The sequence below is a fragment of the Lynx rufus genome, unplaced genomic scaffold (assembly GCF_022079265.1).
Source record: "Lynx rufus isolate CCGP_SWC_20201006 ecotype Redwood Valley unplaced genomic scaffold, mLynRuf1.p SCAF_29, whole genome shotgun sequence".
NCBI classification, from domain to species: domain Eukaryota; kingdom Metazoa; phylum Chordata; class Mammalia; order Carnivora; family Felidae; genus Lynx; species Lynx rufus.
The window spans coordinates 9,729,791-9,749,764 of NW_025814844.1; the positions used below are offsets into that span (position 1 = coordinate 9,729,791).

Genomic DNA, 19,974 nt, shown 5'->3' on the forward strand with positions numbered 1-19,974 from the left:
CTCCATGCCTGAAAAGTGTCCTCCTCTGTAAACTAGGAACAGTCATAGCAACTCTCTCCAAATATCACCGTGAAAATGGAAGGAGTTAATACACATTAAACGGCTGTAACCATTTTAGAAGGGCAGTGATGATTTCTTCCTGCTATTAACACATCATCTGGTCGACCTTCTCTGTGTGCGGTATTTACGTTGTAAGATACCTGAGCGTGAGCCAGTTTTACTCTGACATATCTGCATAATGATTAATATCTTCATTAGGAGACTATTACTTAGTGGCAGTGTTTAAAAAAAAATGGCTGCAGTGTTCTTCGTATTTAAATTAGAGCTATAGGTAGTCAATTATAGGTTCTTTCATGGAAGCTTAAATCCCCTACTCAGCTGTCAGTGGAAAAAAGTGAAATACTGATCCATTGTTTCTTGGTGCTCTTTTCCAGGATTCTGAAGGAGTAGAAATTATGCTAGGAGTTTGTGCTAGTGGTCTGTTGATATATCGTGACCGACTGAGAATAAACAGATTTGCCTGGCCTAAGGTTCTAAAAATTTCATACAAACGGAACAACTTTTACATTAAGATCCGGCCAGGAGAGGTAAGTAGCCCCGCATTTGCATGTACCTTGAACAAAAAGGCACCTGATGGCAAACAAAAATTTAAATTGCCTGCGCCCAAGTTCTGAACATCATAGGACATGGTGATTTCTGTCTCAGTGCCGAGGAGAATTTATCGTAGACTTGTCCGATAAACAGCAATAAATAAAACATTTTCTTCTTTTCGGTGGTTTGATTCTAATTTTGTCCCAGTGCATAGATTGAAAAAGTTTTATTTTTGAAGCTTTTAATGTAAAATCGGGATTTGTGAACAATGTTTTGTACATTTCCAACTGCGGTATAAAAGAAACTCTTAGGTGCTAAACCTTTTGTGAATAAAAAAATAGATTTCTTCCTGTTTGTCTCTGTTTTACATGTCCATGACCTGTCTTTGTACTCCAAATCTGTTGGCACCCTAACATGTATAGCTTAGCGATAATGTGATCAAAGCACAAGAAAGATTATAGCAAGAGACACCAAGGGTAAATTACGTAAGCGTCTCATAGCCTCGTACATTTCTGCCTTTTTCTTTCAATCAGGTAGACTGATGAAAAAATTAAAATCGTTAACTTATCGTTGCTCCTCGGGTACAACCATCCTGAACTACTTATATCCTCCAAAGTGGTTTACACATAACGGGAGATATTTACCACCTATGATCTGTTTAATAGATGATGAATAAACATCCAGTTTCTAACGAGCATGCATAATCTAATGGAGGCAGGCAGAGTTCTAAGTTGGCAGCTCATCCGTGTCTCTGAACTTTTTCTGGTACAATACAGAATGATCTCCTGTCTTCCAAGTCAGCCTCTCCATTGGTGGAAAATGTAATTTAAAAATCAGGTTATATGTGATGTAATGTGATACATGGTGACTACAGTTATAATGCTGTACAGTATATGTGAAAGTTGCTAAGAAAACAGATTTTAAAAGTTCTCATCACAAGAAAAAAGATCTGTAACTATGTGTGGTGATAATACACATAAACATTGAATCATGTTATACACCCAAAACTAATAAAATGTTATATGTCCGTTGTACCTCACTTTAAACATTTTTTTAAATCATACTATAAAGCAAGGAATCCTGTTTAAATATAAAGTCAACCTTGTCTGTGAAGACTGAAATAATCTGGAAGCTTTTCATGTAAATACCTGAAATTAGTTTTTTATAATTCCCTAAAATTGCATATTAAACTTATGACCAATAATATATTTGGTTCATCCAACATTTACTAAGCGAGCACCTGTTTATCGTCGAGCACAATGTGGGTCCCTATCCTTAAGGGACTTTCTGTTTGGCAAGGAATCAGTCTCGTGCACTTAGAATTCTGTCGTCATGATACGAATCGCACATAGGAGAAAATTCTACATACGTGGAACAAACAGGCTGGGGTGAGGGCCCAGATGGGAACGCTGGAGAAATGCATCAGGAGACAGTAGTGAGCCATGGGAGGTTTTCAAGAGGACGTGATACGCTAGACGAATAATTTGGAATGAAACTCTGCAGGTTAGCAATGAGATGTGGTAAGACCTAAACTAGGGCAGAGGCTGTGGGAATAGAACAGAAGGAGCAACTGTGAGGGAGGTTTCAGAAACAGAACCAGTAGGTCTTGGACACAGGGTGGAGGAGGGTGCTAAAGAGGGGAAGGAGTCCATGATGATCAGAGGCCTTCCCTTGGCATGCGTGAAGTTGATGGACGTGATATTATTAGACAAGAGGGGAAAACAGAGAATTTCAGAAAAAAAAATTAAATTACTGTGAGACATTTTCAGGGGGTGATTCTTGCATAGTAAGAAATACAGGTTTGAAGGAGTCGTCCACTGCATCCATTCTATTCGAGGCCTCAGGCAGGAAATAAGTTGCCCAGAAAACAAGGGAAGTTAGAGAAGAAGAGACCCTCAAACAGAAACCCTGGGTGACATCACTTTTTGAAAGGGAAGAGTAGGCAGAAGAGGACTGTAGGGGGATGAAGAAAAGCAACCAGAGAAAGAAAAGGGGCAGGAAACAATCCCAAGTGACAAGGAGACGAGATTCTGGGCACATGATGAACCAGCGGGGCCAGATGCTATTGACAAGACGTGTGGGCTAAGAACTAAGAAAAGTGCGTCGACTTGACAAAGCCCGGTGTGACACCGAAGAGTTAGAGAAGATGGTGGGAGGACCCTGCAGGTGGCAGTGGGGTAAGGGGTGCAGTAGCCAAGGCTTCTTTGTCAAGGAGCGAGATGGGGTTGTGTTTCAGGCAGAAGCAGGCTCCAAGAAAGTTGCCCCCCCCCGCCCCCGCCACTTTTTTTACAATCATGTAAATAGGCTGAGAAGAATGAGTGAGGGAGAAAATGAGTGGTGGCACAAAGGTTCTGAAGAGGTTGAGAAATTGGTACAAAGCACAGAGAGAGAGAGAAGCATTCAAACAGCGTGAGGATAGCAGGAAAGAAAACCTTCCCGGCTTCTTGGCAGCCGCGAGCACGAGTATGGTGCATATTAGATGCGGGATGAATAACTGAAGGATGGTTTAGTCACGATCCAGAATACTCTGGTTTGCTGATTGGCTGCAGCTGTTGGCCAATAGCGGTTTTTACAACTTACCCCTCCGTGTGCACGTCCAGACTGAGTGAAAAATTGGGAAAGTCAGTTGTAGTTGGAATAGCTTGTGATGTATTTCCCAGCCTCCCCACCCCCAACCCCAGCTCATCCCTCTCAAATAAGAAATCGAAGTCAAGCATAGTTATATCTCCTATGCCACACATAAGGCCCCTCTTCTTGGTTCTTTGCTATATAAATTACTTTTTTTCTGTTGACTGTGTCAACAGTCCAGTTGTTTAATGCTCTTTTGGAAAGCTTTTACTGTTTAAAATGATTGCCCTCTGGTGGCCTGATGCATACTGTCGGCAGAAAATAAAAAAAATATTGAACATCTGCAATAATAATATTAAAATACATTAGGAAGTCGGATATTTTGCCTTGAGAAATCAAGTGGCTGATAGATTATCATCTGAACTATACATGCTGAAAGATAGGAAATCGTGTTCTCCCGATCTATGTTCGTATATATAATATCAAATAATCCATAGATTAGAATGCATAAACAAAATCAGCAATATCTGATACCAAGTCATCAAATACCTAGGACATATGCATATATTCCGACCAGATCCTGGGAGAAAATGTCTTCCTGAAAATGCTGTAGACTCTAAACATTGTGTTTATTCCTGTATGTATATTCCAGTTGAAGTCATGGTGTCATAGAGACACCATGAAAATAAGGCTTAAAAATGAGATCAGGACAAATTGGCCTCTGGAAGAAACCTAGATGCTGTCTTTTTTTGCATTCCGTTTTCATAAAATCCATCCTTGGACGTAAAACACGCGCATAATGCGGTTATCTATGTCTGCAGCATTTTAAGGAGAATAAATACAAGATTGTTTTTTTAATGAATAATATGTATAGCATGAATTCTGCAAATAGCGCTTGATTTTGTGAGTAAAGGAAAAAACTTGTGGGGGGCATGATTTGTAAATGATTTTCTTTTATTTGTAATTGCAAACCTGACTTTACTCCTCAATATGTGTTTGTTTGTTTTTTTTTTTTACTTTAGTTTGAACAATTTGAAAGCACCATCGGGTTCAAGCTGCCAAACCATCGAGCTGCCAAACGTTTATGGAAAGTATGTGTTGAACATCACACATTTTTCAGGTAGGTCAAGATGATTTCATTTCTTCCTCAGGAAGAATTAGAACAATTAATTGGAATCACTTCTACTGAAAAAGTTGGCGGGGAAGAATGTGGAAGAATATCCTTTCTATTCCTTCAAGTTCACTGTCACCAGGTTTCTTGACAAGAAATCTTTATCTGCCCTGCTTCCCCTTTCTTTATTACCTTTAGTGTCCTTTCATTATTTTTATAAGATGCCCACTTCAAGGATTCAATCCCTTCCTTAACATTTCAGTCATTTCTTAATACGCTGGGCTCCTTTGTTTACTCAGACTATCAGATTTGTTTCTACAAAATAGCAAATTTTATCACCGTCTTCTTCACCAAGATCACCTATTTAATTGTTCTTTGGGTTTATAGAACCATAAACTCTTCAGTTGCATGAGATGTTAAAGTTCATGGAGTCCAGGCCAACTCCCATTGTATTTATAGCCTCTCTACAACTCCCTGGTTGACATGTACTGTGGGAATTGATTTTTTTTCCTATAAAATCACATTTGGGACGCCTGGGTGGCTCCGTCAGTTAAGCACACGACTCCGGCTCAGGTCATGATCTCACGGCTAGTGGGTTCGAGCCCCACATTGGGCTCTGTGCTGACAGCTCAGAGCCTGGAGCCTGCTTCGGATTCTGTGTCTCCCTCTCTGTCTGCCCCTCCCCGTTTGTGCTTTGCCTGTCCGTCTGTCTGTCTGTCTCTCCCTGTCTCTCAAAAATAAATACTTAAAAAAATTTTAAACCACATTCATTTAACATGTTATATGTTAAACGCACAAAGCACTTTACCTTTGACTGAAAAAGTTGAGATAGCATTCTTAATGTTTGACCCAACAGTCTCTCTGGCATTTTTTCTTTAATATCTTTAGACTGTTGTTACCAGAAGCACCTCCAAAGAAATTCCTTACCTTGGGCTCCAAGTTTCGTTACAGTGGCAGGACGCAAGCCCAAACGAGAAGAGCCAGCGCGTTGATAGATCGTCCTGCCCCTTACTTCGAACGCTCATCCAGCAAACGCTACACCATGTCTCGCAGCTTGGATGGAGGTAGGCATCACTTCCTAACCTTTAGTAATAATAATCACGAATGGCCACCCAGAAATAGTATGAAACCATCCCAAGCTTTCAGTGAACGTAGGTCCTCTTGAGAAGAGAGTGAAATAAAAAGCACTCGGTCCGTGGCCCAGTGACAAGTTGTAACCCCCACCCTCGGGGACAAAAAAAAAAAAGGTGCCTCGGTGAGTGTAAGGTCTGTTATTGGTAGATGTATATAAAATTACTCCATAAAAGAATGGTGCTTAGGGAATGAAGAGCGTAGCTTTCATCAGCCAGCACCCCAAATTTGGAGAAAGATTATCTCATTCTAAATACAGTTGTCACGTACTCTGTAAGTAACTTGGTTCTCTTATTGGCAGATCTTAAATGATTACCGGGTTTGTTTCAGTCAGTTTGTTTCAGAAGGAAGACCATAAGTTAAATTTATCTCTGTTTCTGCAAAATTTTCAGGGATAAATTGTGACTGTTTCCAGTCAGTGCATGATAGCTGATAGAAAGGATGACATTTAAATGGTAGAGCCAGAGGCTGCAAGTTAAATCCTCCTGTTAATATTAATTACTGCACCAGATGGACTGGGGGAGCATTGCCGTGTAAATGTTCTCCACCGTCAAGTCAAATGCGGAAGTTAAACAGGGAGAGGATCACGTAAATAACATTTCTAAGGAATGACATAGTAGTGAGTTTTTAGCAGGTTTTTGTCTTGTGTGACAGTTTTGTGTTGCCGTCCATAGTTTCGCACAAATGTGCTTCCTTCAACAACACACGGCAGCTGGAATAATACTTAGAAAGTGATTCATGGCTGGGGTGCCTGGGTGGCTCTGTTGGGTAAGCCTCTGACTTCGACTCAGGTCATGATCTCGTGGTTCACGAGTTTAAGCCCCGCATGGGGCTCTGTGCTGACAGCTCAGAGCCTGGAGCCTGCTTCCGATTCTGTCTCCCTCTCTCTTTGCTCCTCCCCCACTTACTCTCTCTCTCTCTGTCTCTCTCAAAAATAAGTAAACATTAAAAAAAATTAAAAAAAGAAAGTGACGCATGGCCAAGTCTCTGCTTCTAATTCCACCTGGAGATTGTGGTTTTATAGAAAACGTATCTGTGTATATAAAAAGAGTAAGTTTCTAGCATGTGTGTACAACTTTAATAATAAGCAAAAAACATAAAATTAAAATAGTAAAAATAGAGTAAAAACAAGTAAAAATAACGAAGTTACAAGTGCCTGGGCTCCCCTTCCTCCTTATATTTTTGCCACCGCTCACCACAGTCCCGGCTCTCTCTTCCCTTTCCCTGTAGCCCAGTGTGGCTGGTTGGGTGGCCACCTGAATCCTCCGATTTAGAGGATTGTATTTTGCTAATGGAATACTTTATAAACAGTTGGTAGAGGAAGTCAAAATTGTGTCAGTTGTGCTATATCATGTATGTTACTGGTGAAGAAGAAAAGCACTCCCCTGGTAGGTAAACCCAGACTGAAGTCCATCCGAGTAGCACCTGGCAAGTGACTTAAACTTGCCAGGTCTCAGTTTTTGTCACCATCTCTAAAATGGGGGTAAGGCTGTTTGCAAAGAAAGAGTGAATGAGACGTGCGAAAGCGTTCTTCTTTCAGGTGTGATAATAATTACATTCATGATTATTCTTAAAGGCTTTTGTGAGCTGGCCTATGACGTTAATTAACCATTCTGTATTTTCTAATAGTTGCCTGTTTTTCAAATCTCTAACGTGGAGCTAAACCTTGGGAATAAAGCGTTTATTGGGGCCATTTCGGGTTGAACTCAGATACTGAAAAATTCACGTTAACACTGAAGCTTTTCTTACTGCTTTGTTCCATTTATCCTTTCTCCTTTAGAGAATCTCTGTAAACTCTTTGTGTATTCCATAAGTCAGTGTCGAAGGAACTTTCGTAGAATCACACCTTTTTTCCCAGGCTCTCATCCACTTTGTTCAGTGATGTGTACCCAAGGGAACACATTTGTTGTGTACGTGGTTTTCCTCATGGCCTTTCGTGTGATAATGATTGTTGACAAGCAAAAGACAATTGTGAAACAAATGTACTAATAGCATACTGTCTCTTCCTCCCTGCCCGAAAGTGATGTTAGTATGTGTTGTCTCTCACTTTTTGGGGTCCTGCCAATTCCCGTATGTTTCCTGTGCTGTTGAGCGGGGTGCCGTGGCTGCATGTTAGAACACAAGTGGCTTTTTGCAAGTTTGCATCCTATGTACAACAGCCTAACTGACCCATTGGGAAATTGCGTCTCATATGAGCTTTCTCTCATCAGTATGAGGAAATATAAAATATCTTAGTGAAGATACCTTAACGAAATGGTTTAGCTTTTATGAAAGGATTTCAGAATATTTTCTTACGTTTACATTTTAAACTTCCTAAACTATGAAGCTGGTTACATTTTTCCCACGATCAGCTACTGTGTATTGAAAAGCATCATTTGTAAGTTTAAATAAGTTATATACACCTACAACCTAAACTAATGAGTACCAGACTTTAAAAATGTCACTGAATTAAGCATCTTTCACTAAGACATTTCAGCAGGGCTGAAAGGCTGTGTCTTCTACCTTTTATGTTTGCATGTCTTACATCTGCATGGATTTCATTAGCAACATTTGTCTTGTCTTCCCAAAATATCCGAGATGAAGGAGTGTATGCATATCACGGTAATCTTTTTAACGTGCGGTAGAAATTAAATCGTTTCTGCACTCCAGCTGAACAGAGTTGCCGTCCAGATTCTATAATCTCTCCAAATTTTATAATCCCTCGAAGATAGTTAATTTTCATTATCAGCCATGGGACTTTTGATACAGTAGGAGTGATGGACTCTTATAACCATTGCTAACGACTAATTAAAGAACCCAATTCGGTGCTCCTTGTTGAATGGCACTTCCCAAGATGCGTTCAGAGTCAAGTGTATGAGAGCAGTTGTCCGCTGCAGATACCGCTCTTAGCTGTGGGACTCACCACCGCGCCTGGTGCTGGAGCCAGCCAGTTACTCTGTGGGGTAACAGGCTCGCAGCAGCCCAGCCTCCCGCCCCTCCGCTGCCCCCACGCTCGCGCTTGTCCTCACCGCAGAGCCTGAGACTCACTCTGGTGGCCTTGCGACATGAGCGTTTAAGTCATTTTAAAACACTGGTATAGAAGACACACAAAGTTGTGTCTCCGAGAGCGCTTAGGTGCGGGTGCCCGCAGCGTTGACTAGAGTTTTCAGACAGACGTGGGGAGGGGTACTTTTCGCCATAACGGGGCAATCGGGGTGGTGCTCTTCAGCCTTCTGACTTAACTATTTCAGACTTTTTTTCTTCGGTTGTATTTGCTTTTAGCGTCAGTGAATGAAAACCATGAAATATACATGAAGGATTCTGTGTCTGCTGCAGAGGTTGGTACTGGCCAGTACGCCACAACAAAGGGCATCTCTCAGACCAACTTGATCACCACTGTGACTCCGGAGAAAAAGGCCGAGGAGGAACGGGACGAGGAAGAGGAGAGACGGAAGAAGGCAGAGGAAGCCACGCCGGTGGCCGCAGTACGGCACGAGGGAAAGGTACATCTCCCAAGCTCCCTCCGAGAGCTTGCTTAGACTTTCACGAGCTACTTAATAATTCTGAGGCTAGAAACCAGGAATGTGTTAATCAGTCGGACTTAGGGTAGTTCCAATTCCAGCAGTAGTCACGTTCATAGGGTCAGTTTCTAAATTATGGTTTCCTCTGTCGACATTTGTCTTCTGGAAGATTTCCTTCTTAACGTTTTGAAAATTTTTATTTGAACTGATATGCTATGTAAGACTTTCAACAGCCGTCCTGTCCGTGTATCTTAAAAATACATTTAGGGCCGTATGACACTTTTCTGTTTGGGCTCACGTTTCAGAACTGTCACTAAAATTATTTTCTTTGTTTCTGGCCCCATTCTCCTATCCAAGTACTGTATATTCTTCTAGATATACAGTAATCACATTGCCATTCTTCTGAGCGCAAGTTACTGAGGGACCGTAGCCTCTGTATTTACACACTATTTCCCCTCTTACCTTGTGACCATAATCTAATCATCAGAGCAGCGAGCAGACATGTTTTGAAAAGAGCTACTAAGGCAGAACTTTGCAAGGGAACATGGAAGGTGAATTTGGCAGCAATTTCTCCAAGGTGTTCTATTCACCAGATTTTTAAACTTCATTTCATCCAGTATTTCTTACAGTATGTTTATTTTTGGTCATCTGGCATTATAAAGCAACTTTTCAGAAAAATAAAAGTCAGGAAACCTGTAGACAATCTGCTTCTGGTTCAGGATCTTGTAGGTAGCAGAGCAGCTCTCTGAAAGTAGAAGTAAAAGAAATTATATTGGGTGGTTTGTGGGTAATGATGATGGTAAAACAGAGTGGCTCCTGGAATGTACAGAGTGAAAAGAAATAGAATAAAAATGTTGTGCAACTCACAAGAATAAAAATGTTGTGCAACTCACAGGTATGCTAAAACTTGCCCAGATGTGACTCAAAAGTGTTCTTTTGAACTGGGGGTCTTCAAATATAGATTTATGTCGCTGGGACTCACCTGGGTCTCTAAAGAAAAATGCTTCTTTGGACAAGAGTTACACCGGGATGGGTAGATCCACAACATATTGTAGTTCTGTCAGAATATTCCACGTGAAACCCTATCCATTTTTTTCGAGGTAAGATCATTTATTTACCAAACACAAAGATAAAAACAGGATAGGAGATGACGGCAAGGATATTGGATCACTCTTGCTGTTAAAACAGGCATGCTTTGTTCTGAGTTTTGTTTCTACACTCTTACCCTCCAATTAAGTCAAGGCAGCTTGTAAATAGGATGTGAGAAAAAGGTAGTATGCCTGAAAAGCAAACGATTTCCATGATTTCCCGAAATCACCCACAACAGCTGACAATTCTCGTGGATGTATAAGCGTGATTAAGTGGCACATTAAAGGAAATGACTTTTAATTTGTTCCCAAAATAGACCCAGGCCGTGTCTCTTTATCGAATTTGAAAAGACCACCAATTTGTTTATATAAAATATAGCACTGAACTATCCTCCCTCTTGCCATTTATGCTAAGGGGAAACAAAAAGACAAAAAATTGTGACTCTCCTAGTCTGAATCTCTGAGAAGCCAGCACTTTGACCCAAATGCCTTCAGAAAGGCAGTGGCCCCAACCTTGTGCTTAGGTAGGCAGATGGCAGTCTTCATTTTCCACAGTGCAAAGCTGTCCTTGAAAAACCACTTAAATAAGTGGCATGGAAAATTAAACCTTCGTTTTATTCTTCTCCCTCCTCAAAAAGTAACAAAGAGGGAACTCATTTTTTAACCAAAATGAAAGTATATTACTGAAAATGGTTCTTAAAAGGCTGGTCCCCTAGATTGCTTTGAGAGGAGGGATGTTTCCCAGGCTAATGATCACCCCAGGTGCCTGGGCAGCTGTCTGCCACCGGGGGAACAATGGTCTGCAGGCAGAAGTCAGCTTGTATCTTTTATACATTGTTCTCGCTTGAGTGAGATATGTGCAGGGTCATGTTTATTTCAAACACACAGCGCTTCACGTCAGATGTGAGTTTTGAGAAAAGACCTACTTGTCTAATACCTAAAAGGAGACGCTTCTAATAGATCCGTGATACGATTTTACTTGTGCACGTTCTTACCCTCTTTTTATTTACCAAGTCAGGATTGGGAGTTACAAGCCAGGGCGACTAATTTCCATGCTCTCAAGTCTCTAGGCAAAACACACGTGTACATGCACACACACGTGCACACTCACACAGAGTGTCACAGAGAGCAGTGGAAGTCTAGCTTCAGGCTCTGCGTGACCTTGAATTGAACTCCTGGGGCCCAGCAGCTTCTGAGCTGTGCCAGGTCCTGTGTGGAGCTTGCTGGCTTCCCTCCACGCACCCCCACCCCCACCCCCACCCGGCTCAGCAGCCCTCCACCACCTGCAGAGGAAGCCGGCTGTGGTCCTAGAGGCTGCTGGGGCCAAAGAGAGTGGAAAGGGCCTCTCTTTGCCCTGCAGAAGCCTGAACTCCCCGGGAACACTTTTGTGGGGATGCCTGCCTTTATCATTCATTCTGTTAAGGACTCAAACCAGGGGAATTACATCTAGTGATCACTCGCTTAAGAACAACCTGAAGGCTGGGATATTGTACCTTTCTGTTATTTATGGACCACAAATAATACAAAGGGAAAGGCTGATGGGCCACATCACATGGAAACACATTGTTTTTGCTAGTTAGCTTATTGAAACCCTCCTTTGAGTTTTAAGTTCTGTTTACATCCTGGAGAAAGGAGCCCAAATAGAAGTTTTCAAAGGAACCTCAATTCTGCATGGAGCATGAGCTCCTTAAAATGCTAATTGTCAAGCTCCCTGAGTGGCACTACTGATCAGATGGGAGTGGGGCCAGAAACTTCTTGATTTGGAAACCCACCTGTTTGGGATGGAATTGACTCAGTGAGGAAAGGTAACGCTAAAGATTTTTTTCTTTAAATAATCAAATCTTGGATTCATTTTCATTTCTTAATTCAACCAAACTTTTAGTAACAGATCTATTAGCTGGAGATCAGGAGACGTTATTGAAAGTCTTGATTTTAAGTTATCTGAGAGTTATGTTTGCTTTCAAAACCCTAAAGCTTTCTAGAATTGTTGGTCTAAACAGACTTTGTGGATGGTGTGAAACATGTAGACTTTGAGATTACCCACCAATATCTTCGGTGCTGACTTAAAAAAAAAAAAAAAAAAACGCAGCCTGTAATCGACAGTCTGATGGGGGAACAGTAGCCATTCGTGGTATCTTTGGCATGTGGCTTGAATACTTTAAATACATGAACAACCATAGTGCTAAAATTCTTGTTTTACAATTTTATATTGATACCCATAAGAAAAGTAACTAATTGCAGTTTTCTTTTTGTCCTTTTGCACCTCTGTTTGCTGCTTTCTGTCTCTCTCTGTCTCTTTCACATCAGTCACCTGGGCTTGGCACTGACTCATGCCTTCCGTCCCCCCCATCAGCCCATCGTCCCCCTGCACCCCCCCCAGAGCTCCGTAGGAGGTGTAAGGAGAATGACCGCCAACCCCCGGGTGTCGAGCCGGCCCAAGGCGCCGTGCCCGTGCGCGGAGAGCCCGCCCTGGACTCTGACCACAAAGGGAGGCCGTCCTTAGGGGACCAAGATGTGGCTTTTAGCTACAAACAGCAAACCGGCAAAGGGACCACCCTGTTTTCCTTCTCCTTGCAGCTCCCAGAGTCGTTCCCTTCTCTTCTAGATGACGATGGGTACCTCTCTTTCCCCAACCTGTCGGAAACCAACCTCCTCCCCCAGAGCCTGCAGCATTACCTCCCGATTCGCTCGCCCTCCCTTGTGCCCTGTTTCCTCTTCATCTTTTTCTTTCTGCTCTCCGCCTCCTTCTCAGTGCCATATGCCCTCACTCTCTCCTTCCCTCTGGCTATGTGCCTCTGCTACCTGGAGCCCAAGGCGGCCTCCTTGAGTGCCTCACTAGACAATGACCCGAGTGACAGTTCAGAGGAAGAGGTGTGTACCTCGGCACAGAGCACACTTCCCTGTCGTGGTCGGGGCTTCGGGCCGAAACAGTGTTAGGCGCCTACCGCACTAGCGGCCCTACTTTCAGAGCCTCATTTATTGTCTGTGCCGACACGTGAGAGGTTTTTGTGTGTCGGGGCGTGCGACCCGGCCCCAGGGTTAGGCACAACGCCATGTGGATGGAGCAGCCTGCACCCAGCCCGGATTCGTTCCGCTACCCGCTGACTTCTCCGGATGCTGAAGGACTCAGACGTCCGTTTCAAATAACCTGTCAGCTATGTTAAAAAATCAGGGTTAGGTTCAAATTCTGGTCAGTTCTCGTGTCGTAAAGGAAACGACCCAGGAGACCGAGAGATAAGTTTAACCCAGGTTTACGGAGCGTTACCAGAATGCGTCCTGGGATAATCACACATAGTGGTGATACCAGGAGGTACGTGATACTCAAGGTGAGGTGGCAGCGAACCCCGTCGGAGGTGTGCCATCCTCATCTGGGTGGGTGGCTTCCCCAAACTGGCAGTGCCTCTCCTCCCTGGGGATTCTGAAGTGTCCCCACTCTGCCCTTCTGTTGTCATTGCCAGGCTATCACTGTGACTCACGGAGGTGAGCCAGACCCCACGGGTGTGTTGGGCCACAGAAAATGCTTGGGTAGCTTCAAAGGCCCACGTGACCTCCGTGGCCGGTAGGAACGCAAAGAGGGCCGGAAGTAACTGCGGTTTTCACACTTAGGAAGAGATTCCTTTAAGATGTCCGCATGCCGTAAAAATGGGCTGAAACTTCATCAGCACTAACAGTGCCAATGGATAGATTGGGTAGCAGCGATTCTTTCAACCCCAGCAGAGGCCAAAAGATCCACACACACCGGACAGTCCGGGAAGGTCAGGGAGGCTGGATAGGCCCCTGTGGCTCTCAGCCCGGCGTGTGCTCAGTGGAGAAAGGACGGGGCCTGCAGCCTCTGTCTGAGAAAACATGCCGCCTGTCTGTCTCCTGTCCCTTACCCGAGCCAGTGGGTGAGTTGACATGGCAGCCATTAGCTTTGCCTCTTAACTGCTCTCCTGTCAGACGACTCCACAGCTGTATGAACAGCCCAGCAGTTCCCTTCAAACAGAGCGCAGGGGAAAAGAACAGAAGTTGCCAACAGAGGGCCTGGCTGCCACCCACCCCCCTGCCCACACCTTCCCCAGGCCCCTCCAGCTCTTCTGTTCTCACAAAGCAAGCCTTTTTGTGGCAGGAGACAAGCCCAGCACTCCCAGCATTAAAAAAAAAAAAAAAAAAAAAAAAGTCACAAAGTCAAAGCAACACTAAAAAAAAAAAAAATCTGTTCAGTTTTCAGCTCAGCTAGAAATCATAATTTGAGGTACACCTGTGAGTATATAGAATTGCGAGGTGTGTATCTATATTTAGTGATATTATGACCATTTCTTAGCAGCAGAAGGGAAAAAATGGAAATGGCCTCATAGATGTTTAAATAAAAGTTTGGCCTTTTCAACCATTTTCAAGGTTCTTAGGTCATATGGCTCCAAATCTATTTAATACAGAATTAAATTTTCATGCATGGAAAATATTTCAAGAGAATGAATCCTAGCTTTCAATATCGCTATTTCTCATAGTGGCAATATTATCAAATAATAGAGGACTAGAACAGACAACATTGAGAACGCAAGATTATCTCCAAAGACTGTAATATTAGCTGGATTCCAACCTGGACATATATTTTTCCTTTAGCAATGGAGTTAGTCGTCAAGCTAACACAAAACAAAAAAGATGGCCATTTTGTGCTTTTCTGAATTCTCAAGAACTGAACTTTCCCGTAGCAAACCACACAGATCTTGTGCCTAATCCAGGGTGTACATCTTGTTGTAATCAGTGCATGAAAATTAATGTTAAATTTGGGCATGTCTGCATTACATCAGCAAAACAAATCACAGCAGTTACCCGGCGCAAGCCAGTGACCACGTGACTGGAGCCTTCCAGCAGATAACTGTCCCTGTTCTTGCAAATCTCTGAGACTGCGAGCCAGCTCTGGCTGGTGCGGTCCTTGTAGCCCTCCTCTCCGGCCTGGGTCAACCATTACAGCCCTCCTGACACAAGACTTCGCGTGTGGCCATCTGTTCAATGTCGTCTCTTAACGCTAAGTGTTAAGAGCTGTGCCCTCCGGGTCGGGCTGAGCCGGAGGGCTCCTATGTAGGTCATTCCATTTAAGAAGAAGAAAAAAAAATTCTGTTTACATGGCCTGTTTTAGTCGCTAGGCCTCAAGCACTTTGGCAACTAAACGATGATTTCATGTAGCATATGCTTCAGCTATGTCACGTTCATTTTGCAAAATCACTAATGACTATAATTCTTTTCAAACATTTTATCATCCCTGCTTCAAGTTTTCACGTCTTGCAGTGTGGCTTAATTAGTTCCAGCCTTTCTCAAGAGTGAAACCCAGTGGAGAAAGGCATAATCATTTCAACTATAACGCTTGTTGACCAATCATTTTTTTCTTTTGTACCTTCAAGAATGGTCACAGAAGAAAGGGAACAGAATATTAAATCATCGGTCAAGAAACATGAGCTGAATTTAGCTCACTATACTGTAGATTGTAATTATGTGTTAATTTGTGAGGAATTTTTTTCATAATATAAAAAAGATTGAAATTAGGAGGAAAAATTAATAGATCAGCTGATTTTTAACATTTTAAGTTATATAAACAGAATTATATGATAGTTTGCAATATGTTATACATTTCATAGTTTTGTTCAGTCATATAAAGAACGGTTGCTGTAAAAGCTGCTTTATTCAGCCTTCTTTTATGGACTATTTGTTGATCATGCACTGTATTTGTTGAATAACCGATTACGTGCTCAGTAGGAATTTAAGGGACTTTAGATATGGCCTAAGCTATTCTTTTTTTTTTTTGGTATAGCTAGAAAAAATGGTAGTAATAATTATGTAGTATTATAATGTAATTAACATTATATTAATATCATTACAATTAGCATAGGCACTTTTACGTCTGTGTACGTCAGACATTCTATAAGGCACTTACTCTCCATTACCTGATACAGTTAGGGCTGTTACTTTCTCCACTTTACCGGAAGGAAATTGGGATTAAAATGTGAAACATGCCCAGTGTGTCACAAATTTAAATGGCAAGGATTTGAGCCTATGTCAGTCTGACATCAGAGCCCCCGCTCTTGACCATGACTGTAGTCTAAAGCCAAGATGCTTTAGTAAATTTTAAAGCCACGAGGGAAATTATGTAGGAGGAGAAATACTTTCAAGCCCTTTGGAAGCGTTTCACAAAACTGGGCAGCGCAGGAAGCACAGGTCATGCTTATTTGTCCTTGAAAGCCTAAGGTTTCTTTGAGCTACTCTGTGCACTTGTACAATAACCCGTGTCTCTCCCCCTAAGTCAAATCGGCCTTTCCCTAGGCTGGCAGTTGGTGATGCCATGCTACTGCCATAGCAGTGATCACCCTTAAGAGAAGACCAATAGTCCCCCCTCCACCCCCCCCGCCCCGCACCAGGTGTTGCCAAGGCAGCCAGGTCATGAAAACGTGTCTGCACACATTCTTTACCAAACTCCTGGAAACTGTGTTCCACTGAAGTCATGGTAGCTGGCCGCCTCGGGCGCACATGCCAAACATGAATTTTTAACGTATTTTCTTTTAGGAATATATACAACGAAAGCTTGGGATAGTGCCAAGAAGCCAGCCTAGCCAGAGTCAGGTTGGTGTGAACATCGCACTGCCCCTGTCGTCTTTCTGGCCAGTCCTTATTGTCAGGATTGAAAGATTACTTGAAGAGGCAGGTTCACAGGTGTACAGCCCCCAGTTTTGATTTTTGTTTTCAAAATATTAATCGTTCATCTTTGCTGCAGGGAATTTTATTAACGATCAGTTGACATTCGTGGAGGGAAAGTCAGCTAATATTGTATTATGGCATTTAGGCGTCCCATTTTCAATGGCGATGGTTCTACTATACTCCAGAGAAAATCGTTTGTTTTCGATCATAAACCTCTATGAAGCAGCTTCAAAACCGATCCTGAAATTGCTATTCTCATTCTCCCTTGAAAACTTAGGCTCTGTCAAATGCTGTGCTTTGTTTTATTTGTTTACAAGTAGATGTCTCTCTTTCTCTGTTTTTTTTTTTAATTATTATAATTTGCTTCATTTGAATGGTTGTTTTGGAAAGAGATGTTTACATATCTCGATACACATCTTTATATTGGAGGGTGGGGCAAAATAAACACCACATTTAGTCTATAAAAAAAAAAAGCGAACACTGCTATTTGAAAATTGAGTTCTATTTTTCACATATAAAACATATGCCTGTGAGTCACTGGCATGTGCTTTTTATAATTAATAGGTAATGCAGACAGCCTGATGGTCATAAGTGGGTGTAAATTATCAACATGATATAAATGAGGGGCTGAAAGTCCAGTGACTGTTATAGTAGCTTTTTATTTAAATTTACATCGTAATTTATCATTGAAATGTGACCCATTACAAGAATAGAAAAATATATATAAACGTCAATTTTATTTGCATTAAACATTTTTAAGAGGTCTTTCTCGGGGGTTTAGTTGAAAGGGGGGGGAAAGAATGACAATTTGGTTTTCCTGAGACATGAAACCAGACAAGTCAGCTCGGCTAATGCAGTTCCTGCGGCTCCCGCAGGCTGTGCGCCTCTGGTCTTCCTCTGAGTGGCTCTGCTGAGAAAACCTAGCTCTGGCCTTTCTTTTGCTTTTGCTTGAACCTGCATCCTTGTGGGAAGGTAGTAGGATACTGATCACGTAGAAAGAGAGTGAACTGTTTGACCCGTGCCATACCTTATTTGACCAAACGGGTTTGTTTTCTATTCCTGCCTTCCTCCCGGACCCTGGTCACTTCTGTGATCAATAGACCGACAGTGAGCGCACGGACACCGCGGCCGATGGGGAAACCACCGCCACTGAGGTTGGTATCATCACTGCAGGTGTCTGCTAGTTGCCTAACGAAAGTGCCTTGTGAAGGGGTCTCTGCATTCGGGAACTCGGCATATTAGCTTTTTGAGTGGAGCTAAGTTCTAACTTGGAAAGTAGGAGTTAAATATACTCTACTGCCTAGACCAGTGGTACTCAGACTCTGGCCTGCATCGGGATAGTCCTCTGCAGGGCCCCATCTTCACATTTCTCAGTCAAGGAGAAGGTCTAGGGTGGGACTCGAGAATTTGCATTTCAGACAAGTTCCCAGGGATGTTGACTCTGCCCATTTTAGAATCACATTTTGAGAACCCTTGGACAAACCAATAATACTTAAAAATATATATATGTATATTCCCCTGTCCCAAATGAGAGGCTGTTTATGTGTGATAGCCATGACGAGGGAGGAGGAGAGTTCACAATTAATTAGCTATTTACTAGCTACAGACCTATTTTTGAAATCCCTTAAATCCCAGATGGTCAAATAATAATTATTAAAATACGCAGTTTTGTAGATTGGACGGATACAACCTAGGTCCCTTAAAAGAAATGGATTCTCAAAGAAAAAATTGGCAAATTACTGTTTGTATTTGATTTAAAAAAAAAAAGTGATCACATCGAACAGTGATAGGAAGATACTGTGCTATCATTTATCCATTATAAATTCTTTAGGATACATTTAATATGTGCACTTGTGTTTTTTAAATTTTCTCTACCAGTAATGAAAATTTCCATAAAAACAGTATCTATGGTAATGGAAGCCAAGACATTCCTTTCCTAAAGTGCTAGCAGATTTTTTTTTTTTTTTACTTTGTCATATGTTCACTCTTTTGTTTTTTTTTTCTGTTTTTTTTTTTTTTTTGTTTGTTTGTTTTCCCATTATCCAGGTAGAACGATCTTTTCTAGTTAGATATTCAGGAACTAAAAATGTGAATAGCATCTGTATAGTACTTAATTGAAAATATCTTCAGAAAAACTTTTTAAAAAGGAGTTTTGTTAAATTGCATCTTTGGGAAATGCCAGAGTTCAATTCAAAGTTTGGAAATCATAATTTTTTAAGTTAAAAAAACAGCACTGGCCTTGAAAAAAAAAATCATCATCATCACCATATTGTAGGGGCACCTAGCTGGTAAAGCATGTGACTCTTGATCTTGAGGTCATGAGTTCGAGCCCTGCTTAGTCATAGAGCCTGCTTAAAAAAAAAAAAAAAATTTTTTTAAATAATACTGTAAAACCACTATCCAGATTCTTTTAAGCAATCACATATAAATTTATTACAAGTTAATAATTTTCGGTGCTGAACATAGCAAAATTACATCTTGATTTTATAAGAATTATTAGTTACGTGTTAATACATTCAGTAAACTTCACTGTAATCTTAATGTGTGCCCTAAATGGAAAATATTTTGATAATACTCTTTGATAGCAGTTTTGTAGGTTGTTAGGTAATAAATATTTCAAGCATGCAAACCCTTGCCTGCGCCATAGGTGACTGTGAAGCGTAAAGATAAAATAAAGATCTGTGAATGCAGGATACCCTCAAGAATTAGTGTGTTACCAGCACCGTGTTGGTTACCTGTGCCCTCTCGTGCTTTTTAAACACTTTCCCCTCCCTCCTCTCCGGAGCCAGGACAACAGAAGAGCAGGCAGTTTTATTTCCTTAGAAACAAAACTGCCAGGCAGGCAGTCTTGCCCCATTAGGAGCTAAGGAGATGCAGACCATGATGGACTGATTTGTGGCAGGGGTCTCCCTCTTCTCACCTGTAATTACACTGTGGACAACTCCCGTAGCACAGAGCCCAGGCCCTGGGTCAGGCCCCCCCCCCCCCCGCCCCGGGGAGAGACGCAGGCTTACTACCGCCTGCCCTTGTGGTGAGGCCTAGTTACCGGCATCAGACACCAGTCCGAGAATTAAGCAGGTCCTTGAGATGAGAAATATAAGGATAATGAAGTGGCTTTTAGACAAATGGTGTATTTTTTAGGAATATTTTAAATGCTGGTAATGTTGATGGTAGGTGATTTTTTTTTTTAACTTGTTGACTTCCACCATATCAGTTTTCTCCCTTCCCAAATGTATTTTTTAAGTACATGGGTTTAAGAAATTCAAGGTTCCAAGAAATTCTTTCTTATTGTGTTTTATTTTTTAGTATCATTTTT

At 41.9% G+C, this 19,974-nt stretch overlaps 1 protein-coding gene across 7 annotated transcripts in view; it reads left to right on the forward strand.

Annotated features, from left to right (window-relative positions):
- Positions 1–19,974, forward strand: part of EPB41L3 (erythrocyte membrane protein band 4.1 like 3) — a 146,183-nt gene that overhangs the window by 111,487 nt on the left and 14,722 nt on the right. For 4 of the 7 annotated variants that reach the window (XM_047090304.1, XM_047090306.1, XM_047090309.1 and 1 more), the window contains exons 9-13: positions 435–587; positions 4,182–4,279; positions 5,159–5,334; positions 8,663–8,883; positions 17,759–17,812. In XM_047090304.1, the coding sequence (XP_046946260.1) occupies positions 435–587; positions 4,182–4,279; positions 5,159–5,334; positions 8,663–8,883; positions 17,759–17,812 (702 nt within the window). Of the gene's footprint in view, positions 1–434; positions 588–4,181; positions 4,280–5,158; positions 5,335–8,662; positions 8,884–12,296; positions 12,861–17,758; positions 17,813–19,974 lie in introns of all 7 variants that reach the window. The other 3 variants (XM_047090310.1, XM_047090305.1, XM_047090308.1) reach the window with 3 other exon arrangements.